Source organism: Desmodus rotundus, chromosome 8 (assembly GCF_022682495.2).
Source record: "Desmodus rotundus isolate HL8 chromosome 8, HLdesRot8A.1, whole genome shotgun sequence".
In the NCBI taxonomy this organism is placed as follows: domain Eukaryota; kingdom Metazoa; phylum Chordata; class Mammalia; order Chiroptera; family Phyllostomidae; genus Desmodus; species Desmodus rotundus.
The window spans coordinates 96,521,186-96,538,521 of record NC_071394.1 but is presented as its reverse complement, the minus strand read 5'-3'; the positions used below and the strand labels follow the sequence as shown (position 1 = coordinate 96,538,521).

Below are 17,336 nucleotides of genomic sequence, written 5' to 3'. Positions count from 1 at the left end.
ACACTACCCACCATCTGGACTGAGCCAGACCTACCTCTTTTGATTCAAATTCTTTAGGCTCAGTTCAAATCTCACTGCTTTCATTAAGCATTCCCTTCCCACTCTAGCCCACAACCATCTCTCACTTTTTGAAGTTTCTATAGCACTACATTGCTGTGACAGAGATTAAATGATATTTATAGTATATGCAAGATAGTAAAACATCTGGAATATAATAGTTGTTTGATAAATGATAGCAGTTATTATTGTTGCCACACCTTTAGCACTTAAATCACACACCCTTTTGTTCAATGCCTCTTTGATGTGCACGTGAATCACCTGGAGACCTTATTCAACTACAAATTATTACTCAGTAGGCACAGGTGAGACCTGATAATCTATAATTCAAAAACCTCTTGGTTGATGCCAATTCTGTTGATCCAGGAACCAAACTATGAACACAAGGGGTAGTTTTTAGTAAGCTTTTAAAACATATATTTGTCTTATTTACCCAGTTGGACAGAAATATGTTAGAAACAGATAAAATGTCTCATTTTTCTTAGCATATACACCCTATACAAGAAGGTGCTCAATAAACATCTGTGGATTTGTCATATCTTCAGTCTCCAGATCATCTAGATAAGCTTTAGAATACCTACACTGTACTGATTTTCAAATCACACACTGAGACATGCCAGGAAGAAAGAACTCACTTGGGCACTGGGATTGGAATCACTGGAAAAAGTCAGGGGAGAATCTGAGAAAAAAACTTACCTCTTCACCAGTGAGAATATAATACCCAGTATATACCAATGGATGCTTGTTCCTTGTTTAAGCACAGAGATCATTTATTAAAGTGCAGTCTTAACTGTACTTCAAATTTAAGTATGAGCCTTGAAAGGATATATATGCATATATCCTCATATCTATAGTATACACACACGCACCTTGAAAATGCATATACACACAGAGGCATACACACATATTATTAGTGGCTGATAGAGCGCTCTCTCTCTCTCTCTCTCTCTCTCTCTCCATATATATATATGTATGTGTGTGTATATATACATATATACACACCAACCACTAATAATAATTACTAGTAAGGTATGTAATGAGCTTGATTTCACCGTTTAGTAAAACTGATACATTTTTCCAATGATTCTTTAGTGTGCAATTAATCTAAAGATCTCAGGCAACCAATAAAAACACAATTTCAAACAAAATACAGAGAAACACCCTCCAATTTTCCCATTATCTTGGACAGTGGTAAGGTCCCCAAATTCCAAGTCCCACAATTACACTGATAAAAATTCAAAGAATTCCCTTGTGAATTAAGGCTTCTCTGAGAGGCTGCCTATTTCAGTCCCTTCTTTTGAATCTCCAGTTATTTAAATGCTTGTTAAAACCTTTATTTTAGCATTCTTTAATTCAGATGGGACCAATATTCTTAAATTCTACTGAGAGGCTACACTGACTTCCTATTAAAGCATCAAGAAAATAATATTGGGCATATAATGACGCCTGCTCACTGAATACTAAGTAGGTAGTTTAAACCGTGAGACTAATTTACTAAAATCAACCTTTAGAGCAAAAAGCACCTTTAAGTCACTCCGCTTGTCATAAGCAGGCACCTGCTCCTTAACTCAGAGACCTTTCAATAAAACCATTCATCAATATTTAACCAAAATGTCTTTTAACAGATTCAGACATGTTAGAAAACAAACTGCAATTCTGAGAATTGCTATAGGCACAGAAACGCAGAAGCAGAGAACCACAGTCAAGCAAGAGACTCAAACTGGAATTATGAGTTTTAATAAATCAATGTTACTACTTCAGAGAAAATCAAAATACAGTTGGGAATCAGCTTATAGGAAAGTGATTTCCATTACTTCCCTTAGAATTCTAGTCTTCAAGCCAAGGTAATTCTCTGGTTCATGCCAGGCAGTCTAGAGAATAATAGTATCCAAGGAAAGTGTCTAATCTCAAGTCACTTGAAGCTGTTAGAACTAAATACAAATCAGAAACACCCAAGGTGGTGGAAGAGTAAGTGGAAGCTACACTAACCTCTTCCCAGGACCAATCAGGAAGTACAGCTAAATTGTAGAGAAAGCATCCTGAATAACCAACTGAACACTAGCTGGAGAGAAGCCTTATTACCTAGGACAGACGGAAGAAACCACTTCACCACAACAAGACTGATAGGGCATGCAGAGGAGGCACAAGAGGGCTGGCTGGGATCCCACAGCAACAGCTTAAATTCTTGAGGAATATTTCAACAGCTGGTGTGATTCCCCCTGAGAAGTGTAGGGTCTAGAACCCAAGCTGGGCTCCCCACGCTATAGCACCAGAGCCGGAAAGGAACCCAGATAATATCCACCTGTGAAAAGCAGCAGGGTTTCAGTCTGCCAGGGAGAGCCAGCTAGAGATGTAGACAGCCTCTTAAAGGGCCAATGCACAAAATTTCATTTGCAGCCACTTACCCCGAGCTCCAGCAGAGGGAGGGTAGAGTGGACTAGAGATACATGAGGAGAGATTGAGGTTGGTGGCTCTGGGGAGAGAACTGAAGGAATGGCCGCCAGGATCCCTGTGCTGAGTCATTCCCCATACTGCATTCCCCATCACTGTCAGGCAGAGCAATCCCCTCCAAGTAGCATCAGCCTGAGGGGAAGCAATAGCCCCACCCAGAGGAATTACTCTGCCCTACCGTGTTGTGCTAAAGCTGATTACAGCTTCATTAGTTTAACAACTATGGTGGAAAGTACAAAAAGCAGCCAAAATGGGAAGGTAAAGAAACAGACCTCAAATGAAAGAACAAGAGAATTCTCCAGAAGAAGAACTATATGCAATGGAGGCAAACAATTTATCAGATACAGAGTTTAGAGTAATGATTATAAGGATAACCAACAGCATGAAAAAAGACAGAAACCATAAAAAAGGACCAGTCAGAAATAAAGAATGCAATATCTGAAATAAATAATACACTGGAAGAATAAACAGTAGGTTAGGTGAAACAGAGGATCGAATCAGGGATTTGGAAGACAAGGTAGAAAAAAACACCCAAGCATGGCAGCCGAAAGAAAAAAGAATTTTAAAAAAATGAGGAGTGCTTAAGACACATTTTGGACAACATGAAGCATAACAACATCTGCATCATGGGATTACCAGAAAGAGAAGAGAGCAAGCAAGGGATCAAGAACCTATTTGAAGAAATAATAACACAAAACTTCCTTAATCTGGTGAAGGAAAAAGATACCCAAGTCCAGGAAGCTGATAGTCCCAAACAAGTTGGACCCAAGAGGCCTACACCAAGACATATCATAATTAAAATGACAAGGCTTAAAGATAAGGAGAGAATCCTAAAAGCCACAAGAGAAAAACAGGTAGTTACCTACAAGGGAGCACCAATTAGACTAGCATCTGATTACTCAACAGAAATATTTCAGGCCAGAAGAGAATGGAATGAAATATTCAAGGTGATTAAAAAGCAAGGGCTTACAACCAAGACTGCTTTACCCAGCAAGGCTAGCATTTAAATTTGAAGGAGAAATAAAGAGCTTCCCAAACAAGAAAAAGCTAAAGGAGTTTATTAGCGCCAAACCACTACTGTAGCAAATGTTAAAGGGCTTGATTTAAGAAGAAGAAAAAAAAGAAAAAGAAAAATGTCTAACAATAAAATGGCACTACATACATATCTACCAATAATCTCCTTAAATGTAAATGGCTTAAATGCTCTAACCAAAAGACAGGGTAGCTGAATGGATAAGAAAACAAGACCCATATATATGCTGCCTCCAAGAGATCCATCTCAGATCAAAATATACACCAGACTAAAAGTAAAGGGATGGAAAAAGATATTTCATGTAAATGGAAAAGAAAAAAAAGCTGGGATAGCAGTACTAATATCTGACAAAATAGACTTTAAAAAAACAAGGCTATAGTTAAGAGATGAAGAAGGACACTACATAATGATAAAGAGAACAATCCAACAAGAGGGTATGACCCTAGTAAACATTTGCACACCTGACATAGAGCACCTAAATATGTGAAGCAAATCTTGATGGACATACACGGAGAGATCGACAGAAATTTAGTCATAGTCAAGGATTTTAACACCTCATTGACTCCAATGGACAGATCTTCCAGACAGAAGATCAACAAGGAAAGAGAAGCCTTAAATGACAAACACAGCAGATGGATTTAATAGATATCTTCAGAGCATTTCATCCCAAAGCAAAATACACACACTTTTCAAATGCACATGGAACATTTTCTAGGATAGAACACATATTAGGGCACAAAACAAGTCTCAATAAATTTAAGAAGATTGAAATTATATGAAGAATCTTCTCTGACCACAATGCTATGAAACTATAAATCAATCACATGAAGAACACTGAAAAGCATGCAAAGACATGGACATGGAAGCTTTTAGTAACATGAAAACATGTTACTAAACAATGAATGGGTCAACAATGAGATCAAGGAATAAATCTAAGATACCTTGAAAAAAATGAAAGTGAGGACACAACAATCTAAAATCTGTGGGACACTGGGAAAGCAATCCTGAGAAGGAACTTCATAGCATTACAGGCCTTTCTCAAAAAAACAACAACAAAAAGAAAAACAAGAAAAAGCTCAAATAAACAATCTAAGTTTACACTTAAAGCAACCTGAAAAAGAACAACAAACAAAGCCCAAAGTGAGTAGAAGAAAGGAAATAATAAAGATCAGAACAGAAATAAATGAAATATGGTCTAAAAAAATGATACAAAAGATCAATGAATGCAAGAGCTGGTTCTTTGAAAAGATAAACAAGATTGACAAACCTTTAACCAGATTCATCAAGAAAAAATGAGAAAGGACCCAAATAAATAAAATCATAAGTGAAAGAGGAGAAATAACAACTGACACCAAAGAAATACAAAGGATTATAAGAAAATATTATGAACAACTACATGCCAACAAACTAGACAGCCTGGACAAAAAGGATAAATTCCTAGAAACATGGTCTTCCCAACCTAAATCAGGTAGAATCAGAGAATCTGAATAGGCAGATTACACCTAGTGAAATTGAAGCAGTAATCAAAAAATTCTCAACAAAAGCACTGGACCAGATGGCTTCACAGGGGAATTTTACCAAACATTCCAAGAAGAACTAACACCTCTCCTTCTCAAATTATTTCATAAATTTCAAGAGGAGGGAAGGCTCCCAAACTCATTTTACAAGGACAGCATTATCTTAATTCCAAAACCAGATAAAGACACTGCAAAGAAACAAAATTATAGGCCAATATCCCTGATGAACATAGATGCTAAAATCTTCAACAAGATATTAGCAAACCAAATATAGCAATGTTTCAAAAAGATCACACACTATGATCAAGTAGGATTTATTCCAGGAATGCATGGTTGGTACAACATTCACAAATCAATAAATGTGATTCACCACATAAACAAAACGAAGGATAAAAACCACTTGATCACATCAATAGATGCAGAAAAAAGCATTTGAAAAAAAACAGCATCCATTTATGAAAAAAAAACTTTTAGCAAAGTAGGAATAGAGGGAACATACCTAAACATAATAAAGGTCATATATGACAAACCCACTGCCAGCATCATACTCAATGGGCAAAAACTACAAGTATGCCCCTTAAGATCAGGAACAAGACAGGGATGTCTGCTTTCACCTCTCTTATTACACATACTGCTGGAAGTCCTAGCCACAGCAATCAGACAAGAAGAAGAAACAAAAGGCATCCAAATTGGAAAGGAAGTAGTAAAACTGTCACTATTTGCAGATGGCACGACATTGTACATAGAGAACCCCAAGATTCCAACAAGAAACTACTAGGACTGATAAATGAATTTAGCAAAGTAGGATACAAGATTAATATCCAGAAATCAGTTACATTTTTATATGCCAATAACTAACAGAAAGTGAAATTAAGAAAACAATCCCATTCACAATTGCTTCAAAAAGAATGAAATACCTGGAATAAACCTAACCAAGAATATAGAAGACCTATACAAAGAAAATTATGAGACACCAAAGAAAAAAAACTGAAGAAGATACAAATAAGTGGAAGCACATACAGTGTTCATGGATAGGGAAAATTAACATCATTAAAATGTCCATACTACCCAAAGCAATCTACAGATTCAACCCAATTCCTATCAAGACTCCAACAACATATCTCACAGAATAGAACAAATATTTCAAGGATTTATATGGAACCACAAAAGTCCCCGCATAGCTAAAGCGATCCTGACAAAAAGGACAAAGTTAGAGAAATCATGCTACCTAATATCAAACTATACTTTAAGACCACAGTAATCAAAACAGCATGGTACATAAAAACAGACACATAGCTCAATGGAACAGAACAGAGAGCCCAGAAATAAACCCACACCTTTATAGTAAATTAATATTTGACAGAGGAATTAAGCACATACAATGAGCTAAAGATAGCTTATTCAATAAATGGTGTTGGAGAAATTGGAAAGATATATGCAGAAACATGAAACTAGACCACTTTCCTATACTACACACAAGACTAAATTCAAAATGGATCAAAGATTTAAATGTTAGACCTGAAACCATAAAAATCTTAAAACAAAACACAGGCAGTGAAATCATGGACAGCACTCGTAGCACTTTTTTATCAGATATATCTCCCCAGGCAAAGGAAACAAAAGAAAAAATAAACAAATGAGACTACATCAAACTAAACAGTTTTTGCACAGCAAAGGAAATCATCAACAAAATAAAAAGACAACCCACAGAATAGGAGAATATATTTGCCAGTACATCTGATAAGGGGTTAATATCCAAAATTTTATAAAGAATTTACAAAACTCAACACCAAAAAAGCAAACAACCCAATTAAAAAATGAGTAAAGGGCCTGAATAGACACTTCTCCAAAAAGGACATACCGATGGCCAATAGACATATGAAAAGATGTTCAATGTCACTAATCATCAGAGAAATGCAAATGAAAACCACAATAAGAGATACCATCTCACACCTGTCAGAATGGCTATCATCAATAAAACAACAAACAGCACTGGCAAGGATCTGGAGAAAGGGGAACCTTTTTGCACTGTTGGTGGGAATGCAGATTCATGCAGCCATCAAGGAAAGCTGTATGGACATACCTCAAAAAATTAAAAACGTATCTTCCTTTTGACCCAGCAATCCCACTTCTGGGAATATATCCAAAAGAACCCAAAATAGTAACTCAAAAGAACATAACCATCCCTATGTTCATTGCAGTGTTAGTTACAATAGCAAGATATGTAAGCAGCCAAACTGGTCATTAGTAGATGAATGGATAACTATGGGACATTTACACAATGGAATACTACTCAGCCTTGTAAAAGAAGAAAATTTTACCTTTGCGGCAGTATGGATGGACCTGGAAAACATTATGCTAAGTGAAATAAGCCAGACAAAGAAAGACAAATACCATGTGGAATTTAATGAATAAACAAAACAGAGGTAGACTCATAGATGGAGAGCAGATGACAGCTAGTGGGAGGGGATAGGTTAGGGAGTGGAGGGATTGAGCAAGAAGGAAAGAAAATTTTCTAAAAGAGAACTAAGTGCAAATCTACAGCAGCCTCATCAAACAAATACAAATGAGTACCTTCCTACCTCCCACTACCTAACTGGTAATTAGACCCCAAACAAATGCCTTCAACTGGATAAATCGAGACAGTGTGAAGGAGGATCAGATCTTGCATAAAAAAATGAAGCACCAATGTCATTCCCATTTCTCCCCTTCTTTAGCTGGCCTTTATTCAAAACTCACCTCTTGTGATGCTTGCTTTCTCTAATAACTCCAGCCCTCACTTATCACTCCATTTATTGAATAAATAACTAATAATTCTATATCACTTTTGGTTAACTGTTTTTGTTAAATGTTTCCACTTTGTCTCCCAAATTTAACTATGACTGCTCTATAAGGTCCCTATACTACCTAGCCCCTAGAGGGAGCCTGGTATTAATATTACTAATAACATAATAATAATGAGGCAATAGCAAGCCAGTGCAGTGGCAACAGTGGTGTAAAATGAACCTAAATGCAAATCCTGGTACTATATATCATTTGCTAGCTATATGACCACAAACACATTACCTAGTTTTGCTACCCCTCAGTTGGTGGTGAGAATTTAATGAGATGTACTATATCAGAACACCTAGTACAGGGTTTGGTATATAACATATACTTAATAAAGTTAAGTTACCTTCCCTTCCCACTAATAAGCACTTGTTGATTTAAAGGGAGTTGGAGTAATTCCTGTAGGGGGCTGTCAATGGCACCATCATTTCAACTCTTATACTTTCCCCATTACCCTCTTGCTTGTGCTTTTGTCATTTCCTAACAAAGGTTCCTTCATATTTTCTACTCCACTGTCTTGAGAAAAAGCCAACTACACAAGTCACCCAAAAGGCTACAGAATGGTCACATTAGGGGCCAGCAGGAGGGCATCTCTGCATCTACATCTCACTTCCATCACACCCACCCCAGCGCTCCCTCCCTCTGGATCCGTCAGTGAGAAAAACAGTGAAGCAGCCAAAAGAGGAGATGGAGATAAACAGCTCTGTCGTCCCTCTGTGCCTCCCTCTTGGGAGGAAACACTCAGGTCCAGTCTCCTACCTCAATTCATGTGAGAAAAACAAACAAACAAAAACGACCCTTCCTATATTCCAGAAAAAAAGCAACCCAGATTTCTGGCCTCTTGATTTCTTCAAGTCCTTCCTTCACCAGTCAATTCCACCCACTCCAACCATCATCCCCTAAGTCAACTTCCTGCTACATAAAATAGAACTTCTTTTAATTGATTTGTCTTAAGTGGATCTCATTCCTGCCTTTACTAACTAGCGGTACCATTTTCTCCCAGCCTTCCGATTCTAAGTTGGAATATCCCTGAATAATACAAATAATAATAATAATTCTTGAAGTTCCCTGTCTACTGTATTAAGGCAGATCTCTTTTTATTTGTGGCCCTTTAATGATCCAAAATATTTTACGTCGGTCGTCATCTTTCCAGCGGGAAAAAAAACACCGTCATTTCCACTCCCCACACACATACCAAAATAAAAAATAAAAAAAAAAACTCCGTAAATCCCCTCCCTGCTGCACAAAATACAAGAATTTCATTATTCTTAAACGGACTTCGGCCGTGCTGCACGGGAACAAGCCCACGTAAACCTGGGCTTCCACATCCGTGACTTGATCAACCTTGATGTCAATATTGATATCAGCCCCCATCGGGCAGCTGAAAAATACCCCTTTGACCTTCTCCCCGCAAAATACCCATTTGCTTTCCAAATTCACTCGAGCTTCATAGAGTACAACCTTTTTTATTGGTTTTAAATGTCCCTTCATTGATCTGGGACCATTTATACCTCATTTTTTCTGTGCCTAAGCTGACCCCCTCCGTCCGCCCCTCAAAAACAAACTGTTTCTTGAGACTCTTCCCTGTTGCATAAAGTAGCTCCGTCTTTTGGAGGATTTGAGACAACTGAGGAAACCTCTTACCTCAGGGTTTATCTTTCCAGGAGACCAGGACCGACTCCCACCCCACAAACATCCCTTCTTCCCCGCTCAGCCCACACCCCCGCCGTCTCCTCGCGGCGGGACCACTCAGACCCTCGTTTTTATTGGGCTAAACTGTCTCCCTGGCGCCCTGGTGCCATCTCCTCGGCGGCCCCCGGCGGCCCGGACAGGCCCCGGGAGTTCCTAGCGGCGGCGGCGACCGGGCACCTACCAGTCGGTGTGCGGCTCGTCGACGACCAGCAACACCTTGGCTTTCCTGGCAGCGGCGGGCGCCGGTGCAGGCGAGTCCACCAGGCCGGCCGAGGCGGCCGTCTGCTTCACGGCTTGGGACAGCGAGCTGAAGAAGCTGCTGCCCACCGACGGCGCCGAGGCCGCCTGCGGCGCAGGCTGCGGCGCGGGCGCGGGGGCCGACGGCGGCCTTCGTTCCGGGCCCGGCGAGGCGGCCGGGGGCGCCGACGAGGCGGGGGGCGCCGACGACGCCGAAGCCACGCCCGGGCCGGGGGGCGGCGGTGGCGGCTGCTGGGGCTCCGGCCGCTGCAGGTCCGTCATGTAGCCATTGGGCAGGTTGGCGATGAAGCTGCTGTCTGACAGCCGGCGCCGCAGGAAGTTCATCATCTGGCTTGAGGGGATGGGGGCGCGCGGGGCGGCGGGCCCGGCCGGCGCGGGAGGGCGAAACTGAGGTGGCGGTTGTGGGGCACAGAGGGCCGAGGGGGCTGACTCCCAGAGGCGGGCGCGTGAGCCCAGCAGACAGCCGCGGCAGACTGGGCCGGGCGGGCGAGGCGGCGCGAAGCTCCGCGCTGTGGAGCAAACGGGGGCGGGGCCACAGATCGCCCCGCCCCGCGCCGCAGAGCAAGCGCCGCCCCCGACTCGCCGCCTGCGCACCCGGCACCTTGCAGCAGGCCTCCAGTGTCTGCGGACTTGAAGGCTGAGGAGAGCTAGGTCACCTGCAGCCTGAGCGTGGCTCTTTGGACAGGGTGTGGGAGGCAATTCTGCTCTCCAAGAATAGGGAAAAGGGAACCGAAAGCCCCTACTGTAACCTTTTGGTTAAGGAGAAGAGAACCATGTCCCACTTGAGATGGAGGCGAAGAAAACTGTCCCCACTCTCTTTGGAGGGAAAGGAGGTGTTAGGCTCCCTGACCTGAGGTGAAAAGGGAGCCATTCCCCGCGCGCACTGTACAGAACAACTTTCTTTCCAAACCTATGAAAAAGGTGTCATCTCCCCAAACCCCGGATGAGGGAGGAAGGAAGAAATAATCTCTGTCCCCACTAACACACACACACAACACACACACACACCCTATGGTGAGATGGAAAATAACTCTACCCCCCTTTCTTAATAGTAGGGGAGAAAGACATTCCCCCAAACCCCCACCTCAAGGTGATGAAGACAAGTCCTAGTAGGGAAGCAAAGGGTCATCATGTCTACTTTGGGAAGGAGAGGATGAACAAATCCTCTCCACCTCTACTTAATAGGATATGTTGATCGCATTTTTTTCACAGCTGAACTTGAGAAGGGTTCACCTAAGAGCATGTACTTCTCTCCCCCTCCTCACCCACCAGAGAGAGAACCATGTGTAAAGCTGGCAACTCACACACTAGGCACATGCACACACACATGCACACACATGCACACACACACAAAGCATTCTCAAATAGTATATCTAAGGCTCCACTACCCCTTCTTTGTTCACCTTCCTAACAGGCATTGGTGCGTCTGATGTAGTAGTACCAAAAAGGTCATCTTCAAGATCTTAAGATCTTTCTATTTGCTTTTTTTTCCCCCCCAGTTCACTCATTGGCCTGACCTCCCTGGACCTCTATGAAGACTTCTCTGATTACCACTTTCCCACGTGTGCTCCCTGAATCTTGTGTGACCCCTGGATGTTTGTTTTCACCTCTAATGAGATATACTTAATCCCTGTGTTGTAGTGGAAAAAGACACAGCAGTTACACTTTACTGTCTGAATACAGGTAACCTTGGGCACATTAGCCCTCTGAGTCTCTTTTCCTCAACTGATAAAAGGAAATGACTTTTCAAAGTTGTTACACAGAGTAAATGAGATCATGTATGTAAAACACCTGGCAAACAGAAAGTATTCTAGTGATGGTGGCTGGATTCTTATTTGAGCAAGTTCTTAGTGAGTATTTATTGGGCTGAATGGAATCAATGAGCAGCTTGCCACTAACATTGGCAGGCAGTTCTTGCTTCCTACATCCTAGCTGGCACTCAGCTTGGAGCCTAGAGATGCACAGTCCAGCTCTGAGCCAGAGACCCAGTGACGTCCAAGAGTTCTTCAACCAACTATAATAATACACTGGTCTTCCCATCTACCATATGCCAGGCAGTGGTGAGAGCTAAATAGACAGATATGAATGGGAGGTGGCCCCTGTCTGTGGGAATTTTGCAATCTATGTGGGCTAAAGGAGAGAGTGGGGAGGACAGACACAAGAAAAATTAACCACAGTAAGATGTGACAAATGCTATAATACAGTTGGGTAAGGTAATTTTGGAGTACCAACGAGTGAAGAATTCATTCTGTTTAGGCTTAGGGATAGCTTTTCAGAGGAGGTGACGTATGAGATAGGTCTTGAGGCAGCTGCAAGAATTTACTAGCAGATAAGTAGGGAAAACACTCAGGTAGAGAAAGCCTGGAGGAATGCTAGTTGATGATTCTTCCAGGAAGCCTTCCCTCAATCTTACAGGGTGAGCTAAGTGTTTTATCACCTGTGCTTGGCTTTTTCATAGCCTCTGAAGAAATTATAATATAATATTTTGGTGACTAGAATGTAAGCTTTTCAAAGATAAGATTGGGTCATTAATCTTTGGACCCCAACATTAAGCAAAGTACCTGACACATAATATGGTCTCAGCTGTTTGAGAATCAAACTGTGCTCTTACCCAACTCAGTTCTTGTGTCTGTTGGAGAAGAAAACTGATAAGTCACTAATAACTTAAGGAAATAAACTTATTTTACTATATTGCCTTCCTAGAAGTATTTTTTTTAGAGAATCAGAGGAATCTTTTCCAAAGGCATGAATCTCTAATGATGAGATTTCAGACACTATCACTTCAATTTTATTTTGGATGATTGGGTTATCTTTTTTTTAATTTCACTAAGTAATTCCCCTTAAACATTAAGCTTGTAGTATTTGTAAAATTTAAAAATCAAACAATTAGCAAACATGTTTTGAGTACCTAATATGTGCAAGGCATTATGCTAGCTACTGGAGGGTGAAGGAGATTAAAGGATGAAAAAAACCCAAGTTCTTTTCTGAAGAAGACAACTCATAAACATGTGAGCACATAACTAGCAATAGCAGAGCAGTCTCTGAGTCATCAGAAAGTGGAGCAGGCAGTGAGTGTTAAAGGAGCCAGGGGAGGAGGAGATCTTTGGGGTAGGAAAAGATTTCACAGGGGAGGGAGGACCCAGGCCTTGTAATATGGGTGGACTTCAGGGAACTAGAACAAGGTGGAGAAGGCAACCAAGACAGAGGAGATGGCGAGATCAAAGTCAAGGAAGATGGACTGGATAAGTTAGAAGAATGTACAGATCTATTCTTGATGGCAGAGACCTTCCCTGTATTATCCCTGTATTCCTTGAGCCTTAGAATAGCACGTAAGTGTAGTAATCACCCAAATATTTTTAAGATAGGCTCTAAGAGGCTGTACTTGTGTGTGTCTGTCCAGCTTTCTTTGTAGCAGGCAAGCACCTCAGGTGAGGAATTCTCTCTTCTGCTTCTCTTGGAATGATCTACAAAGCCTAATATAACATCCGATATATAGTAAGTGTCCCCATCTTGGATGCTAGATCAGAACATTCCCAGGAAACTGTTTAGCTATAGGTTCCTTTATTGATACCATGGAAGCTCACAAGACCACTAAAAAGTACTTATCATATAGTCCATTAATTCATTAAGTTAGGTTATAATAAGAATATTACTCATGGAAGAACAGTTTTTATTATATTTTAGAAAAACATCGATGTGAGAGAGAAACATTGATCAGTTGCCTATCACACCCCCGCCACTGGGGACCTGGCCTGCAACCCACACATCGCCCTGACCAGGGATCGAACCTGTGACCTATTGGTTTTCAGGCCAATGCCCAACCCACTGAGCTACACCAGTCAGGGCCAGACTGTTTTCTTATAATTGGGCATGATGGTCATTAATCAGCTGTATATAATCAGAAAAATTTCATTAGTTGGCCCAACTGTAAATCATACCTGCTTAAACCAATATCCTCCATGTTGCACTGAGTCATTGCCAAGAAATGTCCTTGTAGCATTCAAGACACTTTATTATAAATGGGCTTGAGTTTTTAACGAGCTATAGTGAAAGTCTTTCCCTTACCTGTGGATCTAGGTTCCAGATGCAGGGAGAATACAGCACTATTAGTCTATTTGATGCCCTGCCTTTTTCCTGGAATTGAGGGGAGGGGGGCAGGACTTGGAAATGCTCCAAAATGTAAAATCCTAGTGCAATTAGGACCTTTTCTGCCTATTTCCCTCTGAGACCAACCAGCCATTCTCCATATCTAGGTGGAAGGCATTTCTCCCAGAGTAATCAGTAGAGGAGTCTCCCCCACATTTTTTAATCATTTGGGGATCGACTAAGCCAACTGTCAGAATCTCAGAGCTCTCTTCCAATTCTAGAAGACCATGACTTTTTGAGGTCCTTCCTTGTGTAATCTTTATCTTCCCACTGAATTGTAAATACAAGTAAACATCTGACAACTGTAGATGAAAGAATCCTGTTAAAATCAAGATCCAATTTAGCTTTATCACCTCTCTCATTTCTCTCTTCCCTTGAGCAACGATGCAGTACAGAAAGCCCACAAGGTACAAGACTGAGGAGCGATTAAAGTGCCTTCTGCCGGCAGAGCTCAAATACAGAGAGTAAAGGAAAACCTGGCACACTGAACTACCTGGCAAAACACTGTTGACTGGTTGTCCTCCCAAACAAGGAAGTTTGCTGGAACATGCCACCCTTGGCCCTTGCACACTTCTCAGGATCAGAGATGCCATTCAGGCCCACCATCCCTAAAGAGAAGTAGAAAGAGTTTAGGATTCAGAAACTGTGGGTTCTAGTCCTGCCTCTATCACTAATTAGCTTTGCAATTTTCAACAAGTTGCTGAGTTCTCTGGGCCTCTAATGTAAACAGGGAGGGGTAGGTCTGCCTTGGTCCTCTCATGAGATAATATGGGAACACTTTGAAAGTGACAATCAAGCTTTATCATTACTTCCTTTAATACATGTTGTTACCTGTCATTCAGAGAACCCAATTTAATTGAAAGTTTGTCATCTCTATTCAGGTGGGCCTTCTTGACGATTGGCCCTGTGGATGCTTTCCTCCTCCACCTCTGTATAGAGGTCAGCTGTAGCCTCAACTTTGAATTCTCCAAAGGTGGCCACTTCAGCTGGGCCAGTTTTCTCTAATTAGAAATCACATGAATATAAGTTCAACTTCTAAATCTGCCTCATGGTAACTTTGACCAAAACACTTTCAGCCTCAGTTTCCTCAGCTGGAAAAGAATGGTGATAATTATTATAATGACCTTGAGGACTAGTTTGAGGACTAAATAAGATCAAGTAAATGATCATATTTTATAACCTATAAAACACTGTGCAAATGTTAGCTATTAATTTTTCTAATGCCAGGGGAATCACAGAAGTCACCAGTACCACAACTAAAATACAAAAAAAGACTTCCCCCACACATCCTTACCCCAGTGTTACATACACACCCAGGAGAATTCATGGAAGGTTTGAGGTCAACCCTCTGCAGCTACTCCCAGGCTTAGTCATACCTGTTAAAATAAATGCAAAACATTGCAACTAATGGCTTCTACTTTGCTGGGTGACCTTGAAAAGGCACTTAACTTCTCTCTCCGGGCTTCCATTTCCTAGCCTGGGAAATGAAGGAGAGGGAGCTGAGCTGGGTGATCCCCAAGGTCTCATGTTGTAAGATTCTCTGAGCAGAGCCCCATAGGAGAAATATGCACATGATGTCACCAGGCTGAGCCAGGAAACATAGGGGCTGAGTCTGGAGAGCAAACACTGAGCATTGACAGATGGTTTCAGGAAGAGAGAAGAAGGCAGGGGCACTCAGAAGAAACACAGCTGGCATGAATTCTAATTTCGAGTCTGCCTCTGACTTAAGGGAGTTCAAGATAGCCCCCTTGCCAAGTCTCCATTTCTCTGACAGTACTGGGGACACAGTAATAACTGCAACTGGTTAGATGCTGACCACATGCCACAACTGCATGAAATATCTTCTTTTTTACCAATGAAGCAATTAGACTTCAGAAAGGTTATACCACCTAATATGAGATCTTAGAACTAAAAAATTGCCAAGCTGGAAGTCTCTGGTTGCTTTCAAAGCCCATGAGATTCTCTATCAGAGTATACGGGCAGGCCCCTTAGAAAGGTGCCATCCATTAGCCGCTAATGGATGTCCAACTCATTTTCACCAGGGGCCACATCAGCCTCGTGGTTGCCTTCAAAGGGCCGAATGTGATATTAGGACTGCATAAATGCAAATACTCCTTAACTAGAGGCCAGGAGCTCGGCGCTGCCAACGGGTAGAAACGAGGTGCCGGGCCAGATAAAACAAGGTGGAGGGCCAGATTCGGGCCACGGGCATTGTATTTGCCACCTGCATTAGCAGCTTGCCTAATAAACACATTTATCAGAAAACACACAAGAAATAATACATACTCCTGGACTCTCCTCAGCATCTCCCTTTGACCAAAATCCTGCAGACACAGGAGGCGTAGCATCCTGTGTAAACAGTCCTGTCCCTGGAACAAGCTAGCCTCAAGCAAGAAGGAAATAGCTGATTACACACCCCTCCCTTTGTACACCCAACTCCTACTCCCACCCAGCTTGGACCACAGCTTCCCACAGAGCAGCTCTGGTCTTTTCTGGATGCTCATGTATTGGTGTTGCCATGGTGATAGAGGAACATTTCTATCATGCACACATGAACAGCAGAGTGGGTTTCCCCTGCCTGGGAAACTCAGAGGATTCATCAGAGATTGTTTTCCAGCAGCATCCACACACTGCTTTACTGATAAATGAAAGAGCACCCCTTCCATTTAGCATTTGACCCAATCCAGGGACAGAGCTGAGCTTTCTGTACCAAGTCAGAAACCTCCTCCCTCTACCTCTGGTACAGTTCCTCTTCAAGGAGGGGCCTTCCAGGTAGTAGGAAAAGATGTTTACAAGATACCAGTGAATGAGCTGTTGTGTTTACATAAACCATGAGCAGCCCCGATTCTCCAGTTCTTCTCAGCCACTACCAGATAGTGGATCAATTAGATCTTTAGCATCAGACCCATATAGGTTAATACTCTGCCTCAGCCACTTATTAGCAAGACAATCTTACGCAATTTCTTTAATGAGACTCAGTTTTACGTATCTGTAAAGTGGGGTTAATCTTTCTTTGCAGAGTCATTGAAGAAAACTAATGAGCTCATGTATAAATAGTGCCCAACACAGTGTCTAGCACATAGTAGGTACGTATTCATGATAGTGATTATTTTAAAGAAATAAATGTAATTAAACATATGTTCTGATTTGGAGACAAATATTTGAATTCCTGGTTTGCCACACAATAGGTTAAAAGTTATGTAATATTCTGGAGTCAGTTTTATTTTGAGTCTCATTTTTTCATATGTAAAATGAAGAGGTCAGGATGAGATTTGTAGGTACAGGACCTATAAGATTCTATGTGAAGATTTTATTTTGACAATGTAGTTATAATACCTCTGGTGGGAATCTTG

The 17,336-nt window shown here is 41.5% G+C and overlaps 1 protein-coding gene across 1 annotated transcript in view; it reads right to left on the bottom strand.

Moving 5' to 3' along the window:
* Positions 1 to 10,312, bottom strand: part of SYN2 (synapsin II) — a 202,674-nt gene extending 192,362 nt beyond the window's left edge. The window contains exon 1 of the mRNA XM_053929697.1: positions 9,761 to 10,312. Coding sequence (XP_053785672.1) covers positions 9,761 to 10,164 — 404 coding nt within the window. The 5' untranslated portion in view covers positions 10,165 to 10,312. The remainder of the gene's footprint in view (positions 1 to 9,760) is intronic.
* Positions 10,313 to 17,336: the final 7,024 nt, after the last annotated feature.